The following is a 25,012-nucleotide window of genomic DNA, read 5'->3' on the forward strand; positions in this document are numbered from 1 at the left end:
GCTTTACTGGCAAAGTGCGTCCAAAATCCAGAACTGGCTTTTGCAAACTGCCTGACTGAAGATTAAATTGTTCTGTGATACATTGTATGTGTGTATGTATACATGCATATGTCTGTATCTGTGTTTTTCTGTTACTATACTTTGCAAGCTGGAGTGAAATCTGCTGATACCAGTGAGAGCTGGAGCATCTCTTTGTTATGCAGTTGCTGTAGCCAGGCAGCAGCAAGCTGTAGAGTTCTGACCTTTGAAAACAGCCCCGAATCCCAAATTAAAGGTAAGGGATGCAGATATATATTATACCTTGAGCCTGGTCTCATTGGAAGAAAGTTGAAGCACATTAGGGAAAGACACTAGTGAAGTTTTGTAGTAGGCTTCAGGCACAAGAATAAAGTAAACTAAGATTTTAGGAGCATGCTGTTCTCTGGAGCGAGAATGGAATCAATTAGTGTGATTTAAGAGCAAATAAAAGAGCATCTCTTACAGCCACTCCATTCACAAAAGCTGCATACAGAGGAGGCAGTCGGAAATCCAAGTGGCCCCAGATGGTACTGGATATGTCTGAGCTGTAGATCTGGAACAAATTGACATCAATTAATTCAAAGTCCTGAAACCAAGGATAAACGTGCGCTGTATCTCTGATGTAACTGAGATCAGATCCTACTCTCTTGAGACCCAACTGTTCCCTTTCATAGGAGAAATACCTTTATATTGGAAAGTATGAAAAGAAACTCAATTTCCTGATGACCTCTGTCAAGGGCTCTTTCCACCCAAGCAGATCACAGGGGGCAGGCCAACAGCATGGACCTGGCCATTCAGTACCTCCACAAAACCTCTGGCCATCCGTGTCGTTTCTCACTGCTCATGAGCAATTCCCTCAGGGCAGTCATCTTGTTGGGGAAGATCTCCCGGTAAAGGTTATGTCTTTCAACATTTTAGTAGACCCTGGTAAATGATATGTGGCCTCCTGATGCCGGTACCCCCGTGCTCTAAAGGGCGCTGTTCCTCTGCTTTTGATGCTCAGATCTTTTCGCCAACAAAAGATCTTTATGAAATTAAACAAAAGGGAATAACCACCACAGTTTGGGAGGGGGGATATCTGTGCGAGCAGTCTTATTGTCACGCAGAGTTCTGTAGCCTGAGCCCAACTAGCCATGTATTAGCAGTAAAACACGGGGCTAAATCCCATCCTCACTGATGCAATCCTATGTTGGGAAGGGCTCTCCTTGGGGTCAAGTATTCCTTTATCACAAGCAGTGCAAGACTGGAGGAGAAACATGGCCAATGTACCTCTGATGACAGTAATGTTTTGTGGACTGAAAATAACCCAATACTAACTTTTCATCCATTTAACTGTCCCTTATTTTGGAAAGTCCAGTGCTAAGTAATGTTTGCTTTGCTGGTGCTTTTAATAAGATCTCATAGGTGAAGGAAAGAAAGGGATTCTTAATAAACTATTTTCTGCTTGTGGTGGGGAGTCTTAGCATGCAGTCTGTTACACAGAGCTTTGCCCATCCAGAGTTAAAAATAACTCAAGCAATGAAGTTTCCCCATCTCCAGTGGGAAGAACATTGCCTCCCTCTTTCCAACCCCCAAATAACTTCACAATGACAAAGTTTCCCTTTGTAGCTTATATTATCCTTTGCTTTTCCTGTAGGTAATCATTAGTGTATACCACGAATGCCAAACTTACTTTGCTGTACTGTTTCACTTTGTGGTAGACCTCGGTGCTGGTCCCCAGAAGCCCTACTCCCAGAGTATCCAGAATCATTCGCTTGCTTCTCTGAATGACTTGGTCTGTCAGGTGGTTTGCATTCAAACCATGAATCACATTGGCAAAGTTTCCTGTAACTGTCTGAGAGGGAAAAAATAAATAAATTAGATGTTTTCCTTTATTAAAAACAACACAAAACAAACAAAAAAACCCCACTTTTTCTTCCTTCTTTTTTTTTCTTTCTGTCTGGGGTTACTGCTTAGCATGCTGGCACGGATTGCATCAGCAAAACAAAGGCCTGATTTCTTCCCCTTTTTATTCCCAGAAATGCCATATAGTTATTTATGTTTTGATTTTACTTTCTTTTGTGTCCTTATCTGTTCTCTATTTCTGCTGCTTCCTCCTTAAGTCCTCGAGGCTAAGTACTGCAGGTGATGTGACTTTGCAAGACATATATATATATATTTATATAAATATTTATATGTTACACACACACACACACACATAATAGATACATATAAAGAAACACAAGCAAAAAGCACCTGTCTTTCCATAGCACCTTTTCATTGCAACTGAAGTCAGTGGGAATGCGGCAGTTCAGGCCCACACAGCCACTAGCACTCCAGGAGGCAGGATTTAATCTCCCCGAGAAGCAGGACTACTATCACAAGCCTTGCTGAGCTTGGAGCTCAGCAGGAGGGGACCTGGCAGCGTTACCTTGCACCCGCTGCTCCAGGCTCCCAGCTCCCACTGAACTCCAGCTCAGCTGCAGTTCCAGCTTTTCTCCAAGCCAAGGTCTTGCCTCTACAAAAAGCAGTGACTCCTTGATCCTGGGTCCTGCTGATCTGGGAATTATGTTGCTTCTCTCTCTTTCTTTTTTTAATTTTCCCATTGAGCACTGACCCATTATGCAAACAGCCTGCTTCTTCTTGACTGGAGCTGTTAGCTGCTGTTAATATCTCAATTAGAAAGTTCCTCTGGAAATCATCTCTTCCCACTTACTCTCCTCCTTCCCTTTCCTCTACTCCCTTGCACATATCCACACACAGTGATAGTATTTCCTCTTGGCCTTCATTTGCCTAAGTTAAATAAACTGAACTGTGCTGCTCTCTCCTTTTTAATACAGGCTCGCCCCTACTATGCTAGTAGCTTTTCATTGCACTCTTCTAACTGGATTTCTCTCTCCTGGCAATGTTGACCAGAACTATATAGAATCAATCACAGAATCATGGAATCACAGAATGGTTTGGGTTGGAAGGGACCTCAAAGGTCATCTGCTTCCAATCCCCCTGCCACGGGCAGGGACACCTCCCACCAGACCAGGTTGCTCAAAGCTCCACCCAGCCTGGCCTTGAACACCTCCAAGGATGGGAATCCATTATTTCAGGTAAGTTCTCACTGAGCTCAGTGATAAAGCATTAAAACTGTCTTGAGGAACACAGGGCATTGCAAGCAGGTGAACCACATATCCCACAGCGTGATGCACGCCCACTGAACATGAACAGTGAGGGTACAACAAATGCTTACACAGAAAAGTTCACCTTACAGTGCAAAGAAACAAGACAGTACCTTTGCCAACATCTTGGAGGGATGGTGCGTGGTCCCAGAGAGAAGCAGCAAATGAGTGATAGCCAGGGAGCTGGGGAAATCACTCTTTCACTACTTATATACGTGTGTTTGGGGTGGGGGAGGGCATATTAAGCCTGTTCTGGTGTTCATCTTGTCCTGCCCATTTCCTCCTCTGCCTGGAAATGTTCCTTTTTCTTCACTTTCAACTTTCCTCTGACTAACTATACTGTAAACTGCTGGAACGTGTGGACATGGATAGGACTTTCCCAGTCACATTCACATGTCACGAGTGAACTAATATATGTGATGTTTTATCACCAGATAGAAACTAGTATATTGATTTGAATACCTTACATTTGGGAGCATGGAGAGAAGAGGTCACCAGGTGTGTCAGGCTGACCTTGGGGAACCACGGTACACTGTGGATAACTTTACTGGCCGGGACAGAAATCAACCCAGCACCAGAATACGGGGTGGCAAAGGCTGTTTTAACTTAAACGTCCTATTATATATATTTTATTTCCTGTCACTACATCTGTGTCCTGTGTAATACATGCAGTTCAGACATGGGTATTGTCTACCATCAGAATTTCAGACCATATGCTGGGTTAGCGTCTCCTGGCATTTGATAGTGCTTTAAAACCATGAATCACGATATGAGAGCAAATAAATCAGATTCTTTCCTACTGGCAAGCTTTCTGCATCTCAGGCAAGGATGACTTCCCTGAGGAAGGAGGCACTTCTCCCATTGCCGATTTAGGGTTTTCACTGCTGTGAGAGTCTCAGACTACTACAAGGTAGAGAAATCCATGCCCATCCATCCCATCAGGAATGCAGCAGATCCCAGAACAGCATGAATGGAGGCCACTAAATAAATTGGAATTAAAAATGAAAATATGTCTGAAGTTTGGGCACGTTCTGGATTAGGGAGCAAAGTAGCATATCTTTTCAGAGTCTCAGTCTTGCACTTAGGTGTTCACGGCCTAAAACCTACTTAGAGGAGCCTCAGCCCTTTAAATCCAGCCTTAAATCATTTTGTAAAGCTTTCTCCAACTCCTGAGTGCTTCCAGACAGAGAACCGCATGGATCTACAGATGAGGTTTAACATTGGTTTGAGTGGACCTAACTACGACAGAAAGGGACAGTCCTGTCCCAGGTTGAATGCTCTCCCTGCTCCTGTCCCTGGACATGTAGTTCTCCCTGTGATGCTCAGCAGACCCCTTTCTGCATCCAGCCTACCTACAGAGCCGGTCCAGGATTCTCAGCTGTCAGAAAAAAATGATTCATTGCTTCAGAAATGCAAAATTAAATCTTGCAGTATAAGCAGAGGGAGATAGGAATAGGGCTAGCAGTATTGTGTGAGATCTGGGGAGGGCACGGGCATGTAAAAAGAGACAGGAGGGCATCAGTTGTTCCTCAGACAGCTCCAACCCAGACATCTGCTTATTTTACCTGTGTGTAATGGATTTGTGGTGGGTTTGCCTTGCTAGGCAGCCAAACTCCACCACAACCGCTCTCTCACTCCTCCTCCTCTGAAGACGAGGGGAAGAAGAAAGGGAAAACACAACCCATGTTGAGATAAGGATAATTTAATTAAAGGAAAAATAATTATTAAGGGAAAATTATTAATTAAGTGAATTAACTAAAGGGAAAAGGAAAAGGGGGAAAGGGAAAAAACCAAACCAAAACAACAACAACAACAACAAAACAAAACAAAAGCAAAGGCATATGGAGGCACAGAGGAAAGAAATTACTCTCTACTTCCCACCAACAAGCGATGCTTGACCACATCCTTGAAGCAGGGCCTCAATGAATGTAGCCGTTGTTTGGGAGGACAGATGTTTTCACAACCAGAGCCCACCCCCCCCCTTCTTCCTTTTTCCACCTTTTACTGCTGAGTGTGACATCACATGGCATGGACTATCCCTTTGGTTGGTTTAGGCCAGCTGCCCTGGTGATGTCCCCTCCCCGCCTCAGACCCAGAACAGGATGTCATCTCTGGGTGCCTAACTTGAGGCTGGAAATTGCAGTGGGTATCAGAGTGCCTTAAATGATAGAACTGGCGGTGTGTCTGTTCATGGATCTAGCCAAAGAGCCCAGGGCCCACGACTCCGAAAACCCAGCCCTACAAACACATTCATGCTTCCGTACTGTGCATTATGCACAGGCTCCATTTAAAACCTTGGTCCTGTCCTTCTCTTAAACGTGAGCAGCTGTTCAGCATGGCTACTAACCCTCTTCCCACACGCATTTCCCTGTGAGTACACCACAGCTTCCTCACTCATGCATGCATAACCTACATCTACATAAAACATCCCAACTGCTTTTCATAGCTCCTGGGCGAGATGTGCACTTTGGTCAAATCCTGGCACCATGGGGAAACAGAACCTGCAGGTACATCAGTGCTTATTTCTTGCCTTTCCATTTCCACACCAAGGGAAACCTCGGAGGCAGCCTGGATGTGCAGAAAATTTATCTTTGGCCCTGACATCGGAGCATAAAAATCCAGCCCAGCTAACAGGATCGCTCATATTGACAAGGTTGGCAACAGTAAAGAAAGGTTAATAGAAGTTAATGCTATTAGACTGAAAAAGGGAAAGGTTTTGTTACCTTTCTCTTTTTGTTCTTCCAGCTCACTCTTTCCTCCAGAAAAAAAGTGGAAGAAAATATCTAAATTACAGTACCACAAAATCACAGAGTCATCGAGGTTGGAAGGGACCTCCGGAGACCATCTAGTCCAACCTCTCTCACCAGCACGGCCACCCAGAGTTTGTTGCCCCAAGCTTTGTCCAGTTGGGTTTTGAGTCTCGCCAAGGATGGAGGCTCCACAACCTCTCTGGGCACCCTATTTCAGTGCTTGACCACCATAAAATAACATATTAAACAAAACATATTCAACCCCTCAAGTCAGTCCTTTTTCAGCCCTCTTTTTCCTTCACTCTTGGGATATCATTTATAATCCCATTCCATTTCTCATTTTCACCCCCTTCTTTGGGAAAGAGCGAGACAGAAGTGAAATTTGAGCATCTTCTTGACCCCTCAGTGTTACTAATTATATCTGGGAAGTTTTCTGACGTTAGCAATTTGGGACCCTTTGCATTTCCTCTGCCATCTCCAGTGGAGGGAACTGTGAATACAGCTGAACAGATGAAAAATATGAGAAAACTATGCAGCAACGTAACTCCTGATTGCTCTAATTTATTACTCTAATGACTAAAGCCCGCAGTCAGAATGGAACAAAAAAAGGCTCGTTACTCTTTCCATCTCTAAACTGCACAGTGCAGTGCCAGCCTGTAGGACTGCATCCTCCATCAGCAACCCATCTGGCCTCAAAACAAGGTGTGTGCCGTAACTGCCAGCTTACAATATGTTATTACCACTTGACATTTAGAAACACCAATTACAGGAAAGAAGTGCAGAGGCCCAGCTGCCTTTACGCCCATGTCGAGACCCCAAAGTGAATTCAGATGGGAGCCAGAACATGTGATATGCTTTGTAATGTGATTTGTTGTCACACCCTATTCACTGGCTGATTTCAGATACACGGTCACTTCCTTCTTTGACTTTGGTTCCAGTATGGATTGTCCAATACTTTGCAAAAATAGCATCAGTATTTTTAGGGACTGAACTGAGTTATTATGAGAAAGTGACTTTTCTTTTTTTTTTTTTTTTTAGTAAAAAAAAAAAAAAAGAAAGTAAAGCTGTAAATGCACAAAATTAAATTGCTTGGGAGACTGATTTACAAAATTGGGTCTACAGACCTTCAAGTCAGGAGTACACTGTAGCCTGAGAGGGAACAGAAAGCAGTATGGTTATCACTGCAGGGGTAGAAGGCATCTATACAAAGTCCTGTACCTCCACGGGAGAATTTGTAGGGGTCTAAATAGAAGAAGGTCGAAAATGACTGACTGAGAGTTTGGCACAGGCTGTCCACTCCTGACAAAGGGAATCTGCTGCTTGCCTCTTCTTTGACACAATGTGCATGGTTCAGCAATTTGGGCAGAAAAATTGTTAACTAGCAAGCGTGATGGAAAGACAAAATGCATTCATCAAAATGCCATTTGTAACATTGTGCGTGGCTACAGTAATGAGCTGTGCTGATTACAGAACACGGCTTTAGAAAACGAGTGCCCCACAGGGCCCATTTTCTCCTGCTGACATCACATATTTAAGCTGCTTTTTCTTCCTTTTGCCTCCAGTTATTTTAGGCTAAACTGCGCCCGCACCTGCAAGCTGTGTGTTTGCAACTGAAAACAGTATCTGCCCTCAGTATGATGCTCCTTTTGTCCTAAAGAAATATAAAAAAATTATGACAAAATACACAGGCCAAGCTTACTGTCTTCTAAGCCAATTTTTAAGATGTGACCTTGTTCATGGGCTGCACTAACACAAGAAATTGGGAGACTGGTACTAATGTGCTTTGTTTACTGAGCCTCCACTATTCTTAATGATCATTAGACGCCTTCTAATTGCAGGACCTGGGCCTTTCACCTCTATTGAGATATATTTTAAGTACAGTCAAGAAGTGAGAATTTTGTTAGGGGCAGAATCTCACCTGGAATAGATGGCTTGATCTAGATCCCGTTAACAGCCGTACAGCCATAAATCTTGGGATCCTGTAATTCTGCCCCACTATCATAACGCCCTCCCGTGCCTCTTCTTGTCCAGCCCTGCCTTCACTGCAACAGCAGTTACTGCTCCAGCCAGACTGTCAAGGCAGCAACACTACACAGCAATGGGCAATGATTGCACCACAAAACATATAGTTCTGGTAATTTCTAGTCTATAGCAGTTCTCTTATTCACATACTTGCACAACCAAGGACAACTGCAATCTCTGATGAGTTACAACATTCTCGTTTCCTTTTTTTTTATTTTCCTTCTTTTTTTTTCAAACTCCACACAGCAAATCTTGGAAGTGCCGAGCCTTATTCTGGCAAAGGTTGCTACAAGTCAATACACCAGGTCTACAATACACTGTTCTTTTCTCCTTCATAAATTAGAGCTGCTACTTCTAAAGACACGTCCACACAGCCCAATGAAGCTTGTATATGTTGATTTGCTTGCATGAGTTGTAAGACAGCGGTACCAAACATGAATGGGATTACCACACAAGATCTTGTCCAAGACAGATCGATCACCTCTAAAGAAATGGGGTTACCACAGCTAGCAGCAGGTGGCTGTAGGGTTTCCATACGGCATGGCCTCTGGTCTGAATAACAGCACCGGGTATAGGATATCACATAGACTTGCAGTGTGTGCATGGACTTTGAGACAACTTCCCTTTGCTGATGACGGTGGCAGCCTGGAGCAGCCTGTATCTCACACAATGCCCTCTTCATCAAAGAGTAGTCAGTGATGTCTACATTAAGTGGTGAACACACAGCTGGGTGTCATTGCAGGACTTGTGTCATTTGGGGGGGGGGGTGATATTACTCGACTAGCAAAAATTCAGCTTGATTAGCAGAAGCCAAACTGGTGTGAATGCATGTAGGGATGTGGCAGTTTTAATTAAATAACCAGCAGAACTCTGTAGTGCAATTGAAGCATTAGTCACTGCAGTAAACTGCTGCATCCTACGTATAAAGGTGCCCAGCAAGGACACCTTCCTGATTCTTTCAGAGCAAGGCCCACATGTCACAATGCACCCGTTCACTGTGCTGGCAGTCCAGGAGAGAGATGTGGATATCTCGATCAAGTATAGAAAAAGCTACAACATTAATTACAGGGTATAAGAACCTCTCTGCATCTAAAGTACTGCTCAGGGATTTTGAGCCCCCTAGGAAAGTACCCCAGTCACCATCACAAGCTTTTTTTCTGCATGGGAAGCTCTAAAATAACACCTAAAGCATACGCAGGAAAAAAAGGAATGAATGATAAAACACTGCTTCAAACAGAAATAGGCTTTGGGTGAAAAATCCACTGAATTTTATGGGAGTCAATCATTTACCTGTCAGCAGCTGCAGAAGCACTTGAGACAGGTACTGGAAGATGATTTGTGTGTTGGCAGAGTTGTTCCTCCAGCTTTCACTGCAGATGCTCTCTCCCCTCCTATCTACTTAGTGCCTCCCAAATACAAACCCTCTGAAAGGATTTTAAACAACGAACCATGCTGCAAAAGCCACAGAATCCTTGTTGCTATTGTACTGCTCATTCTGCAAGGCTGTCAAATATATATACATGTATTTTTTTCTTTGTCTCAATATGAGACTGCATCATCTGCTCAGGCAATGTGCTCTCACTGAGGTATCCCACAAGGTATCTGCGTCTTGCTGTCTTTTAGCATCTTGTGGTCTCTTTTAGCATACTCCTGTAACCAAAGACTTTTTCTGCATTTATGGTTATACATAGTTAAAGCATGCATTTTCCACCTCTGAAAGATTTTAAAAATGCCAAAAAATATTGCAAAACAGCCTAAAATTACACATTAAATGTGGCAGTCTGTGATTTGTGGTGTAATTATAAAACGTGCCATGGTGGTTATTAGTTGTGAGATTAAGTATTACATGTTTCAGACTGTAAAACATGCTGGAGAATTTCTAACTGTGATTGTCTATTCATCTCTAAAGAGAAAATGGGCATAATTACACCAACATTTCTAAAATGGAGAAATAGCTGCAAAAAAAACTGAAGAAAAGTTATATTTGAAGACAAGAGCTGTAAATACATAAAGCATTTATACTATTACACTTTTCTAATGGAACATTTAAACAGAAGCTAATGATTTGATTTTAATTGGTCCTTTTTACATAAGCAGCAGTTGAAGAAATCTTGTTTTTTAGAATTTATATGACACTACTTTTCCCCCACATTACTCATCTTCAGAATAGTAGATTAAGACAGATGCAGGAAGCATTAAAAATCAAGGAAAATAACTACTTTCACAAAATGAAAGGAATGATTTTGTAACCTTTGATCATCTGTGTTGACTCTTCAGCATCAGCAGGGTTTAAAACTATACACATAATAAGGTACCTACTGTCAGATGTTGTGGAGTTCAATGAATATTTTATTTATCTTTTTCCTGCCCCACAGTATTTGAAGATGTCCCTCCTCATGTGTCCCTGGAAGTTGCAGGAGCAATGGAGTTAGCTGTAAGGAGAAAAACATGCTGTTCTGAGTCAGTGCATTTTTTAGTATAAAAAAATAAAAAAAATTAAACATCATATTCATTGTGAATGTACAATGTTAGTTGCACCACCGACCCCCACAGCTTATCCTATTGACTCTGATAACTGTTCTGAATGGCACAATGGCAGCACTATGACTTTAGTTTTAAAATAAGCAACTAAAATATCTTTATTCTGCCTTTCTACAATTAGGTTTCCCATTTCTGCAGTATGGCTGTTTCCATTCTTTATCAAATTGGGCAGTTATGAAGTCTGTTTGGAAGTCTGTGTTTTCTTTTAGGGTATTTTTTGCCTTTTTATTTGCTTGCTCAGTTATGGTATTTTATCAAACTGTGGAGGAAAAATCAGAAGAGAAAGGAGGTGAATATTTTTCTTCAACTAATTGACTGAGTCGCAAATGAAGGAATACTGAGATTTTGTGGTCCACCCTAAGACATCAGCACAAGCGCAGCGGGACGTGAGTCATACTGTTCAACTAACGATACACACGATACACACAGGGCAGGAACAATGCAAGGCTGTTTTTTTACTTTAAAAGAAAAGCAGGCAGCTTCCTTGGGTGGCAACTTTTAGGAGGCATCTTGCTGCCTAAGTTGCCTGCGAATGAAAAGATAGAGCTGTGTTTTATTTTTTATTTTTAAGCCTGATCCACCCATCCCTGCCTTGTACTTCTATGTTCCTCCGCTGCAGCTGCTGCTGCTGCCAAAGGGTGGGCTCGTTAGGAGGAACGAGGTGGCTGATGCCGAGAAGTTGTTTTTCCCCCACTGCTTCCTGGTGTCTTGCCCTACTACCCTAAGCAGCTGGACTCTCCACCTTCCAAGCACAGAACAACCCTGCACTACCCTGTTGCCCCCTGTGCTAACAAGGCCCAGGTGTATTTCCCCGTACTTTTCTGCTCCCTGCAAATCTGGGAGGCATATCCAGTAAAAATCAGGGAAAGCGGATGCTTGTCTGGGGGAGGAGAGGGAAGAAAAGCTATGTGACTTTATGGGAATAAAACATGTCCTGTCCCTTAGGATGCTGGAAGAGCAAATCTTTGTGGGGCAGGGAAAGGAAGAAGGGGATTAAAGAGACCCCAGGTCTCTTAGTGTTTTGTATGGAGCTGGTACAGGGCAATATCTGCTGAGCTGTTTGATGGAGGAGTAACCAGTTTGCCCAGACAGTATTTGCAGCTGAGCCTAAATTAGTACTTAGTTCAGCACAGCACTTAGGTCCACACCCTCCACTGCAGTTCACATGGGGATTGTGGTCACTGCGCTGGTGCTGGCCCTTGGTATGAGCTCACACAGGCCAGGCTGTCTGCCCTGAGCATCTCTCTGATCCAGCGTTATATGGCTTTTTGTCTATCTCTCTTTCTTTGCTGGTGGCATTTGGATAACATGTTCCCAATCCTCTGGTCAGTAGAGAGCGGTTCAAAATCTGGGGGCTTCTGCCCAGCTGCCTGGCACAATTGGAGCAGGAGCTGCTTGGTATGGTGGCAACATCTCTTCCTTCATTGGAGCCAGGCTCTGCTGGAGCTGTCGTCCTCTGCTTGCTTGGCCATGTGTGCAGACCTAGGGCAGATGAGCTTTGTGCTATTCGTCCTCTGCTCCTGACCTAATTCTGTCCATGCCATCACTTCTGGTCAGAAATGCTGCCTGTCTCTTTCAGACACAGTAAGAAGTTGACTAGAGACTTCTCTTCTTGGGGGCTTGTTGGGAACCTCCCAGCATGGGAACTGACCATGTTGATGACTGCTCTTGAGATGTGGCTGAGAAGAAAAAACCCAAAACAAACAAACAAACAATCCCAAGCATATAATTCCTTCCAAGGATCAGACCACTCTCAGGCACTGTCTTTACACAGTCTTTTCACGTAGGCACAGAAACCTTTTCTAGATGGTGCCTGTTAAGACAGCTGCTCCAAAGTTTGCGATTTTGCATCATGAACCCCACCTCTGCTTTCATTCCTGTATCCCAGAAGGGTATGCGGTGTGAGGCCCCCACCGTAACTGTAGGACAACAAAAGAGAGATGTTCAAGAGTCTGGTAGTGTGAGAAAGGGCTTGTGATCAGACCTCTGCGAACTCGTCATGTGTTTACAAGAAAGGTGGGAAGGAGATCATTGCTAAGGGAAGGTAGAAAGTAAGAAACTCACTTGTCTTTTGGGTGTCTCTGTTGCATGAAATTCAATGTATTAGTTTTGTATCTCTGCTCTATTTCTATCCAGAGCTGAGGCCATGAATGGCCATTCCTCCTGAATGGCGAGGCCATCAAGAATTATCAGCTGATTTAAATGCCATCTTGGAAAATGGAACTGGCAATTGAGACCAGCAATTATTTCCCAGCTACATTTGCTATATACTTATTTCACTTGATGCTGCTTCCAGACAGATACAGGAGTCAGTGGTATTATAAGCACGCTCACTGACTCCAAGTGAAAAATGTCGATGGGTCTGTGGCCCACCCTCAGCATGCTGTGGTATTTACTGCCTGTTATTATATCTCTTTTTTACCTGGAGAAATTATCCTTCCTTCCTTCCTCCCTCAAATCCTACTGACATAGGACAGATAGGAGGAGCTCTCGCCTGATACCAGTGCAAGATGCCAAGCCCCAAAGATTTATAAAAAAGTCCTCTCTAGTTTATGCCCTAGGAGTGGATGCCACCCTGATGCTGGTGATCTGTGGTCAGACTGCGTGTAAATCAGCGTGGAATGAGATCGTGGTGGGGCTAGCAGTCAGGACTGGCGGTGGCACTGGGAAAGAGGTGAGCCACCTTCTCTCCCTTGTCCCACAAGTCATCAGCCTCAATAATCTCCCTTAGGGTGAGTGCTTCAGATGGAGGACCTGGTGCTTCAGGGACGTTCAAGAAAAAAGGTGCAGGCGGGAAGGAGGAAATTGAGTTGGAGAATCTGCTTCTGGGCTGCGACAAAGATATGGTCGGACCCCAAGAACTCCCTGTAAGGATAAGGAAAGATGGGCTTTGAAAATTCACTACGTTCATACACAAAGCGGCGAGCAGCATAGAGAGCTACGTGGGGGTCCTTCCGCAGTGTCATCACATCACCAGGCAGCCTACAGTAGGGAGCCCACGCGTGAAGGTCCCTTTGCCCACATCTTCTCTGAGCCTAAAATCCAGGGCCTGCCCATAGGCCTCTGCTGTTTTGTACTCTGAGAGCCACGTGAGAGACTTCACAGGGAGGGCAGGAAAGCCCAGCAACAATTTCCTTCAGAAGTGGCATTTCTGAACTTCACTGTGCCTCTTGCAGCTGGCTGCTCTGTCAGCACTGACCTCACCTGGGCAGCACAAGGTTTTTGCCCAGTATGACTTGTTGAAACAGCTGATCCCCCTGCGGTAAACTGTTTCCTCATGTTCATGGGAGCCGACCTGTGGGCTTCAGCTGGCCCCCCCTTATATGTTGCCAGAAGAGGATCCCCCAGAGATGAAAAGACTGCTCTGCAGCCTGCTCCCTTAGCATTGCAACAGCAAGGCACCAAGGCTCTGCAAAGGTGGCATGGTACATGGAAAAGCGCAAGAGCGTGGTGGGGCTATGGGTTGAGATGCACTGGGTTTCTGCTGGAGGACTGAAACAAGCTAGCTCAGCCCAGACAGAATCTGGTTACACAGGACAGAGTAACTCACAGGTTTCCCAGTCTACAGTGGCATATGAGTTCAGCTAAACAGACAAGGAAGGAGTCATTATGGGCAAAGACTTCTCTACTGTGTGGGTGTCATCCACAGCAGACAACCTAGCACACACTCCCACCTCAAAATTGTTAAAACAAGCAGTGGGATTTAACAGACCAGATATATTTGGGACCCTTGTTGCCTTAATGCTGCTGTTTCTGTATCCTCAGGCTTCACATCTGCTGCATTTCTGCAGTGATTAGAGAGAGCAACTATTATAGTAAAAACTTCTCAGTTGACTATATGACTTCAGAAGGTGATGGCTTGAGAAGTAGAAACAAATTCTTCAAGGCTCTGGATTGTGTTGAGAGAACTAAATGAGTATGAATCAGGAGTGAACCCATACTAGGAAAAATAAAGCATTTATAAATATCTAAAAGACAGAATACAGCAAATCTTAACATCTTATTCCAATAGATTGCCACAAAACAAAACAAACAAACAAAAAAACCAACTTGCATGAAGCCATTCAACCCCAGAGTTTAGATTACATGGAAGACAGTGTGAGTCTGTCATATACCTGCTCTCAGGGTATCTCAGTGCATACACACGGCAAAACTGAAGGGATATTATGGGAAAAGATGTTCTCCACCTAGAGAAATACTTGACTGAGGTTGTGCTGGAATGTCCTAAGTTAGAGTTGAACATGATGAGATGGCCACATGAGCAGTGACAGCATAGGGGAGGGTGCAGATCAGAATGACCTTCCTTAAACTGAAAAAGCATGGCACAGGATGATACACTTGTGTTTATCCATCTACCTTGCGAGTGCAATTATTATACAGGTAGGCAAAGTCACAGTAATGACACACACAAATTAGGTGTAGAAAAACAGGCAGAGGAGCATATGAGCAACCACAAATCTTGTTAACCTGATTAATTGTTCACTGATAACTGAATCATAAATTTTAAACATTCGTTGGAGCACACAATTGTTAAACGCACCATATGAAAAAAGATACACAGAGACAATACAGAATGGTAAGAAGCTTAGAAAAAAATGGCCTGTGAAGGAGGCATGAGGATGTTTATTTAGGCTAGAAGAGAGAAGTAGTATGGTTTCACATTACAGCTAAGCCAGTCCAACCACTTGCACTTGTATGATGCCTCTCCTGGGAAGTTAATTCAGTGAACTAAGTCAGCAGAAAATTTATTTTGCAAAAGAACCGAAAATTCTCCACTTTGTTCTCTGAACTGGTTCATCACAATCACACAACGGCTAGCTGAGTGTGGAGAAATGTAGGGTGGTTCATTTTGGCAGCAGCTAACCTTCCGACTGATTTAGCTTTAATGCAAAAGTGCAACATATAAGGGTGCATGATGCAGAAACATAATCTGTATGTTTTACAAAGAAGAGGATGTTGAGCAACATTGCTGAGAATACCGAAAAGAAATCTACAAAATATATATCAAAGATATGAAAAATGTGAAAAAAACCAACCAACCAAAAAAAAGTAATAAAAAAAAAAGCTTTATAACAGGAAGAGCGCCAGGTACTCAAACATTAAAATAGCTTACATAAGAATATCATTGAAGTTCCTTCACTGGAGTCCTTTCCAGTGCATCACACTTGTGTCTGCCAGGATTAGTCCAAGGTTTCTTATCTTGCCTATTTGCAGAGGTGGATTGGAAGATGACCTCTTGAGATTCGTGATTTACCAAGTTCACCCATCCTGCCTAAGCCGACCTCTAACTCAACTTAATACTACTTGGAAAAATGTTTTTAACAAGTACAGGGGCAGATTCTAATAGTGCCATTTGATTAATATTTCGGTAAAGACCGGAGAAACATCTGTGTATACACTGTTTACAGACACACTACTTACAGTCTGCTTTGAATTCTGAAAATCTTCCTGGATTAGCATAGCTAGTCTCCAAATAGACCATGAAAATAAGTCATACTTCAGAGATGATTCCCAGGCTTATGGTTATGACTGCAAGGGGATTGCAACACTCACAAGTCGTTGCTCAAGCATGATGGAAATTCAGTTGCAAATACTGGAAATAGGGTCACTCACTGGGAAAGCTGTACACTGAGATATACAATTTAATTAACACATCAGAAGAAAAGTATACTGAGCACCGTTTTTTTGTTGAAATATAAGAGATGTTCATATTTAAATTGCAGAAGTATAAAGCTGGAGTTAAAAATGAAGCAAAGAAACATGCAATACTATTTTTTTTCCTTTTTGCAAAAACAAAATTCTAGAAATGACGGGTTGCAGAAAAAATGGATCAGCTTTGGCAAAATACTGAAAATCACTTAACCTTCTGTTTCCCCATAGTCAATAAATGCCATTATTAATAATGCTGTCTAGTGAGGTGGACAAACTTAAACACCACATCTCTCCTACACAAAAGTCTCTAATCCCTTTAATGTAGGGAAGTTCTTGGAAAAGCCTTGTAGGAATAATATAATAACAACAATTTACAGGCATTTAATAAGAAAAGACGACAATTACTTTCATTTGTATATATATGTAGCTAAAGAACTAGAGAAAACAGTTCAAATGGAGCAAGTCTGTGGACTCATCTAGACTTTACAGGTGAGGGATCAAGCTAAGAAGTATGCTCTACTGAGCATCTTTTCAAGTCTTTGAAAGTCTTGTCAAACGGACAGGATCAATAATAACTTAGGGAGTATGTGTAAGCCCTTCAAAGAAATCTGAGTGCAGAACTTGCTGTGTAATCATGCCCACCATGCTGATACTGTGCAGCCTTATGTGGGAAATCCCACCCTGGGACGTGAAGCTGCCATCCACGGTTTGAGGAGCAGGCAGCTTTTTTCTTTGACAAGCCCTGCTACCTTTGAAGCTCAGATCTACTTGTTCTAATGGGACTGATTAGAGAGAGAGAGGAAACTTCAAAAGACTTCACTGCCTCTATGAACTAACTAGTCATAAGGCTGTGCTGACAACCCCTTGTGACATGTACCATCATTTATTTTTTCCCTTGGCCCCCACTCTGCCCCTTAATATTAGCATCTTCTTTCTGTTTGCACATGAGAACGCTGCAGTTTGCACATACATCATAACATAGTCTGTTCCTCTACCTGATAAGGGACTCTCCCACATTTCTCCCTGCTGGGCTTCCATTTTTTTTTCCCTCTGAGGTTTTGTTGTGAGTCACACATTTTAAAATCATGATCCTGATTCAGCAGTAATACACGGACGTGATTGCCTGACTGACAAGAGGCATATTTCTATCACAGGGCTAATTCAATGAGGACAAGAACAGCTGGTACATGGAACAGGAAAGAATAAAATGCTAACAGAAAACCCTGTAGAGGGGTCTGCAACTCCTCCAGGCCTATGTGCATGGTGGTGTAATGGGCGTTCATTTAATTTCTTGTCACTCATTCAGCGCTGATCTGTGCTGATGCTCTCTCTTACCCCACTGCCAGATATGGTCCATCTACTTTGTGCATTCAAAGCAGCATCATGCCTGAGTACTCTCCCCTCCCTGTCTTGACACTGACCCTCAGGTCAGTACAAGCTCTTCATTTTCTTCTCCCACTTCTGCCTGCCCTTATTGAAGGAACCACTTCCTCAGCTGATTTACCAAAATACCACTTCTCATCCAAACTTCCAAAAAAATTTACTTCATCACATGCCCTTACTTACAGGAATAAATTTGAAAATGAATCTTAGGTGGAATTCCCAAGAGTATCCAATTTGACAGACGTGTCTTTTCAGGGTGTAATGTTAAAAGGCCAGGGATTCTCTTTATTTTGGTGACACTAGTGTTATTGCATTCATAGTCTCTGCTCCTGTCCATGACACTGCTGCTGAATTTGCTGCTGAGAAAAGAGCTGAAATAAAGGTGATTGCTAATTAGCCAAGTGATTCTGGAACAATTTCCAGTATAAGTTTACACCTGCACAAAAGTGGTAACATTTTTTTTAAGCTCTAGAAATAAATGTCAACTGATCAACCATAAGGGCTAAGCCAGAGGTGAATGCCAATAGCATCAGTAAGGATATACAGTTCCTCAGTTAGATAAATCTTGGGTTAAAAATACAAGTTATGAAGAGTCACTTTTGCTCCTTGCTACACACCTACACACCTATACTCCTCACTGCATATGCTGAAGCAAACACCAGATGTCTAACTGGGAGGAATTTCACACAAGAGAATGATGCTATTCAGAATTTGGAAGATAAGTTCCCAGCACCCTGATGAGTTGGCACTGTCTGTATGCAAAAGTGCCTCTGCTTGCAGGAATCTGAGCTATTAAACCTGCTTCATGAAATGGCTTCTTTCAGTTATGATACTGCAGGACCTTAAAAACTGAGAGCAGACAGCACTGCCACCTACTGCTCCCAGGGACATGGGTCTTACTTTCATCAGAGGAACCACATTTTGTGTGGTTAAAAGTTGGTATTTACTATTAAAATTACATTTTCTGCAAAAGTAAATTGAATACAATAACAATAATAATAAAAAATTACTGTCATAGTAACTGTACACTTCTCAAAACATCAGGGAATAAAATAAGCCAGAATTACTTTGCTGTCACAGTTTCAAAAAGAAAATAAGCCATCTTGCCATCTCTGTTTTGCAGCTTAGTCACATGCTTTGATGCTGTTATCTTTGGCTAGTTCAATGGAAGGAGTTTTGTTAGCAATGTAGTGAAACTGTAGGCAGTCAGCATCTCACCCGATTAAGGCTTTAGATTAACAATACTGTCCTTAAGGTATGATGGACAATTGCCAGAAAGAGTGATAATAGAATAACACAAAGGAAAATCAAGACGAAAAACGTTATAACGCATGACTTAGGAGTGAGAATGCTTGCATTTATATTTTTTTCTACATCACCTGTCCTCTACAACTGAAATGATCAGCTTGAATCTTAGAAGTCTTGCCTTTGATAAACACTGCCAGAAATGTGCCTACAGAGTTATTATTTTAAGGTGATACTAGAAACCATCACAGAATTCCTTGTGCTACAACAGTACATCCTCGGCACATACTAATAACAACTGTTGATATTCTAAAGTTTCATGGAGATGGAGCTAGCAAAATACACGGTTTGTCAAGATTAACAAGGTCAAGACAGACATGACTAGCAAAGGGGAGCTCTAGGATTACTACAAAGACAGTGCTAAAGAAACCACACTGGGGTTTTATGAGATAGATAAGATGAACTGGAGCTCTAGATGAGACTTTATTAAATAAATTTGATTAGAGTTTATACTTCAACAAGTTAATTGAAGAGGTTGCCAGAAACCATAAAAGTGACGGTGATTTTCTCTAACAACTGCGCAAGTTTTGAAGAAAAAACACTGTAGTATTTGGGAAATTTGAATTTTCACATCTTCCCCACAGAAATGTTTAGATGAAATAAATAAATGTATATGAAAAGGCATGCATACAATGCATGCAGTCTTGCACGCTGGGTGAAATCCTGGCCGAAACCACAGGGAACTGAGCTGAGAGACGCCAAAATGTCAACTTCTGTATTTACGTTTGCATGTGGATTTCACGAGGAAAGATTTGCTTTCTGGCTTTTGGAACAACTCTTCCTTGTGCTAGATTCTAAAGAAAACTGATTTTTCCCATTAGTCAGAGCACTTGGCACGCAGCGTGGCATTACAACCTGCTCATACTTTGTCTTCTGATACTTTGAATCAGGATCATCCTCGCTTGGCAAGTCAAGCTGCCTACTGCTTCTCCACCCGTGGTGTATTAACACTGCTTTGTGAGCCCATTCATCTGTCCCTGTTATAGTCCTTGCTCATAAATCATTCACATACATGAGCCTGAGCCCTGCTGGTAGCCTGGGAACTCTTCAGGGTGTCAGCAAAAATGCTGACCGAGACAAGTGCCTACAGCGTGCTCCTTTCCTTCTTTGGTGCAAATTCAAACAGTCCAGTTTATATGCTCTATACCACCCTGCTGGTGGTTTGAACAAGAGTGGAGCAGAGGAGTATTTCAGCAGACAGACACAATTCTCAGCCGTGAGACAGTGACTCAACAGCATTGCCACCTGGGCAGCCTGGTGCCTGGTATGTCCTGGCAGAAACATCTCTGACCACATCCTGGTCTGGACGCATTGAGCCAGGAGGCTTGCCGTGCCAAAGCATTGTGAATATACTCAGTCCTTTCTAAAGAAAATTACTGTGAATCTTAATGCAAATTAGAACATTAAACAAGTGATGCTCTCAGACTATGTAAAACATGACAGAAAAATCAAGAAATCTAAATGTAAGATGGGGTAATAGGCTGCTATGAAATTCTAACTTTACAAGCATAGAAAGTTTACGTTAAGAGAAAATTACATGGGTAAATTTGTACATATTTGCCTATTCATGCAGTGTTAGCAGACAAAACATATCTAGACTCCATTTACCAATATATTGTCAGATTTTCAAACACAGCAGCTTGAAAGAGCACAAAACTAACAGCTGCCTAACCAGCTCAGGTGATAGATGTTTGTGCTTTAGGGGTGGGGATTAACAAATTAAATTAGCTGCGCTTCCTCTGCACCAATTTGCCAGAAGACATATGGATGGATTTATGATTTGCATAGTAACAAAGGTTGAGTTAGTCAAAAGTATGGGAAAGTTTTGGCCTAACAGCTCCAATTAAAGTAAGTGGAAATTGTGTGACTAAGACCTCCAATTAGCTTTGCTTCTTGAACCAAGAATTTCTACACAGTGGCAAAGCTTCTTACAGAACCTAGTGTTTGTGCCCCAGGTAGTCTGAATGTTATATAGAAGAGGAGATGTTTAAATCCTACAAGAAAACCCAAAATAAGATACAGAACAAGTGAATGGAACAAGCCGGTTGTTAACTCAAGGTGACGTGATCTGTGATCTGTAAAGTGTAAGTGCTCGGTAGGCTTACTGATGATATCTGGCTGAGATTAGTAAACCAATTTTTTCTTCATAGAGAAAGCACAGTATCAAAACAATTTTTGATCAGTGACAAAACAACAACAAAAACAACCAAACCCAAACAAACAAACAAACAAAAAACACACACAAAACCAAACAAACAGGTGCATGGAATATATTCACTCTAGCTGATGGAAAAAACCTGCACCATCACAGTAAAAGCAAGAAGGTACAATATTTGGACTAAGTACATAGAACAAACCTTACTAGTAAATCTACTGTTGTCAAAAGGCAGTGACCCAAACGTCATCTCTTTCCATTAGAAGTCAAGGGGACAGCCTCATGAGCCTTGACCTGAGGACAGAGACTGAGAGATCAGGAAGAGGAATCACATGCATACATTACTGATGAATATTTTACTCTTTAAAATAACGCCATTATCAAACAGGTCTGAATAACCACATTTATTACCTATACACAATTCTAAAGACATGGCTATCTAACTCCCGTAACTCTATAACTGTAACCAGTATAACATTAAAAATATGCAACTGAAGGCTCGTAAAATCCAGAAAGAATTGCTATCACTCCCCTTTGTACATATATTGCTTTTTCTTAGCTATATGTTCAATTTTTTTTTCCCTTCTCCTTTTCCCCCATGCTTATGCTTGGCAATTTATTCTTTTTTTTTTTTTCGGATTGCCAGTCACAGACAGTCTTGACTTACAAAGAGATCTTTTCTTATTCCAGAAGCTTTTTAGCTTTTTTGCCACTTGGACTGCAGGTTTTATGCTTATCTCCTGCCTCTCAGATAAGCTTCCCCTTCACCAAGATCCAACCTATAATCACAATCTCTTTCTATGTGATTTAACCTCCCTGAGATAAATAGATTGTTTTTGCTCGTTTTATTTGAAAGGGAATTATTTAGGGGAATTGGTTCTAACACGACATAGATTTGTGGCATATGGTTAAAAACAAACAACAAAGAAAGCATTACATTTTTTGAGGATGGCAGTGTGGCAAAAGGCACGCATACACAACACACATGAACAATTACAAAGTGAAAACAAACAGGTCCCTTTGCATGGGTATAGATCTTTACAAGATAGCAAAAGTTTATGGCATATACTCCTGCAGTTGTCTTGCTGCAGAGATGGGGAAGATAATTCCTCTGTTTAGCTACCTGATCCCCCCGATTTGTATTCATAAGCCAGAGCAATCTTTATTTTGTCAACAGCTTGCAGGTATACAAAGAGAGGAGCACTTCTTAAAAATCTAATTCCTATATTCTTGAGGGCTTAAAGAGTCTGCAGACTACTGCAGTTAAGTGGCTGTGATTTGTTTGAGAATTCAGATGCTTGCTTCATTAAAACTTCATTAAATCTGAACACTTTCACTCTTTGTTCCATATATTTCTGAACATCCTGAGCACCTCTCAGACATTTACTCTGTTGGTATGTTCATTTTAAGAAATAATGTATTACTTTTATTTACATACACGACTGAAAATCCCAGATATTGTACACAGATAATATCTTACAGGAAATAGTAAGCAGAGTGTTAATTCCTTCATGTAAACTTGGAACAGGAAAGCACGTTCAGAATTTTCTAGACACAGTAATTTAATCCCATTTTGGCCTCTACAACTAAAGAGCAAAATACATGCAGTAAACTTCCTTAGGAAGGAAGACAGCCATGTCAATCTTACTTCCAAATGAACGGCAGCAACTCTCAGTTTTAATTTACAGGTAGGAAACAGCTGCTTTTCATTACTTTGTGCAATAACACCTCATTAGCACGGCACATCGGGAAGCTGGGGAACCATCAGCTATGCCTGACGAAGTTGATTCCAAGTTTCTTCGAGCTTGGCTTGAAAAAACAGAACTCAGTCCAAGCCAAAACTCAAGTTGGGTTCTGCAGTGGATAAGGCGGTAGGAGTGCAAGTCGAGAAACACTGCAGAGGATGAGGGCTGGCACTTCGTGAATGAAATGCTCTGCCAAACTCAGCTTTGGTGCTAGCAGAGGCTGACCTGCTATTTCACTTGCTAGGCAGAGATTTTCAGCAGTTAGGCAGCACATCATTTTCCCTGCCAAGCGTGCAAAAAGAAATGTATTTGCTACGACGTGTTAGTTTATGCGGTGGGTCAGGGAGGGTGTCAGCAAGCAGGAGGTCTAGCACCTCCTTTGGGCATGGCTGTGCAGCTGAGATGCACTGCCTGCAGGAGCTAAGCACATCTACTGACAGCCTTCACTCACAGATGTCCCCACTGGCATGAACCATGGTTATGGCCACGAGTGATGGGTACTTCAGTGAGATCCTGACCAAATGGATGTCTTCCAGGATGTCTGGAGCAGCCAAAAACTGGTGGAGCTGCATACCATGCAGCGGGGCCTACACTCTGAGGCCAAAGAAGCAGAAACCAGTTTGGGCATCCTAACAGTACAGTGTCTTTTGTGTGTGTGCAAATAAATTCTGTTTTTCATCTCCCAGGTGGGAAGGTGAACACTGAGGCTCTAATGAGACCTCATTAACTGCATCTCGGTCTGTGTCAGAGGAGATGAAGTCTGGTGGACACTCATGGAGCCCAGCAGAAAGCTGGGCCCACCGCTGCCATACCCAAAGCATCCTTCAGGACTGATAACCTGAGGGTACATTAGCAAGCAGGGAACTGTGAGATACTAAATAACCTTTGTCAAACCATTCACTCCTTCCCAGTTTAATATTGCTCGTTAGTTTAGGTACTTTGTAAAACAAGCAGGGTTTGACATCAGTACACTCAATTCTGCAATCAAAAGTTAGGTAAAAAAAAAAAAATAGTGCAAACATTTTTTTAGGTAGTCCTGTCAAAAATCAGTTGCCAACTTATTTATACTAAAGTTACTGCTTTGGGCTTTCTTCCCATCTGTATTTTAATGGATACTGTAAGCATTCCTGGTAAGGACCGTGGTATTTCTTCTATTAAACATAATAGGAATTTTACATCAATTTCAATAGAAAAAGATGCAAAGAGAACAAAGCAAATGTCAACTGCAGAGTCCATTAAAGCAACTATACCATTTAATTTATTTTAATCTAAATTAAAGAGTTAATAGTGGTTAAGCACAGCTTACATTGGTACAGTGACAGAAAACCAAAGCAAACAAATTAATTATCATTCACTGACCAGAAATATGACTTTGAAAAGAGCTATGTTACTGAATAGTATAACCCACAGCTAAATCACAGCTAAAATCACAGCTAAAGTGAACAGATAGGATTTGAAACACATTGTCACCAGTCTTTATTATTAACTACTTTATCTTTGAAGAATCACGCTGTAGGAAAGATTAATCAATATATTTTGAAATTTTCTGTTAAAAGAAAAACGTTTCAGAACTAAGAAAAGGATTTGCAAGCAAGGATTTAAGCAAGACCTGTAACCTTTGAAAATTACATTAAAAAGTATTTTCTCTTGGATAAATTTCATGCCCCCGAGTGACACCACCCTTGTGACTAGCTTCTCAAAGGAACAGACTTAGGGGCAGTTCTTAACTTGCTCCTTTGCAAACCAATGCTCTTATCTTTTGATTTGAGCTTCCTTCCAAGGTTTGACTTCTGGCTTTGGACCACTCTCAGCCTTTCCTGATCCTTGATTCTTGCCTTCACTTCTTACCCTGTGGCCTTCAGTACTGAGAGGCACTGCCAGTACCCTTACATCTCATACACTTACCTCTCACAATGAGAAAGTGGTATTCATAATAAAAAAATGTGCTTTTTCACACTAAAAACTAGTCTGAAGCCTGACAGACTCTAGAGGAAGGCAGGCTGATAATAAGTGGGAGTAGAGGTTGCTTTTGATATCCTAATTAGCTGTGTTAAAAATAGATAATGAATTACAATTTCCATATTAGGAGACACTCTTTTATTGAATCCTCATACAGTCAAAATCTAGGACACAGCATAAGGCTGTTGACCCACGCTGACGGTTGATATAGAAGATCGATGTAGCTTCTACTCGTGTTTGCAAAGGTCTGATTGTCTTTCTGTCATTACTGAGGTAGAAGCTGGGTCAGAATGCTATTTATTCACAGAAAGAAAAATTGCCAAGGGAAGATTT

General features: G+C 42.0%; 1 protein-coding gene across 8 annotated transcripts in view; it reads right to left on the minus strand.

Moving 5' to 3' along the window:
• ACOD1 (aconitate decarboxylase 1) overlaps positions 1–25,012 on the minus strand; it is a 35,257-nt gene that overhangs the window by 5,363 nt on the left and 4,882 nt on the right. For 4 of the 8 annotated variants that reach the window (XM_083820557.1, XM_083820555.1, XM_083820556.1 and 1 more), the window contains 4 exons: positions 21,178–21,269; positions 10,259–10,371; positions 1,691–1,852; positions 482–571 (listed from right to left, as the gene is read on the minus strand). In XM_083820557.1, the coding sequence (XP_083676683.1) occupies positions 482–571; positions 1,691–1,768 (168 nt within the window). In that variant the 5' untranslated portion in view covers positions 1,769–1,852; positions 10,259–10,371; positions 21,178–21,269. Of the gene's footprint in view, positions 1–481; positions 572–1,690; positions 1,853–2,270; positions 3,222–3,280; positions 4,068–4,732; positions 6,873–10,258; positions 10,372–21,177; positions 21,270–25,012 lie in introns of those variants that run through there. The other 4 variants (XM_083820553.1, XM_083820558.1, XM_083820552.1 and 1 more) reach the window with 4 other exon arrangements.

This window comes from Anser anser (assembly GCF_964211835.1).
Source record: "Anser anser genome assembly, chromosome: 1".
Lineage (NCBI taxonomy): Eukaryota > Metazoa > Chordata > Aves > Anseriformes > Anatidae > Anser > Anser anser.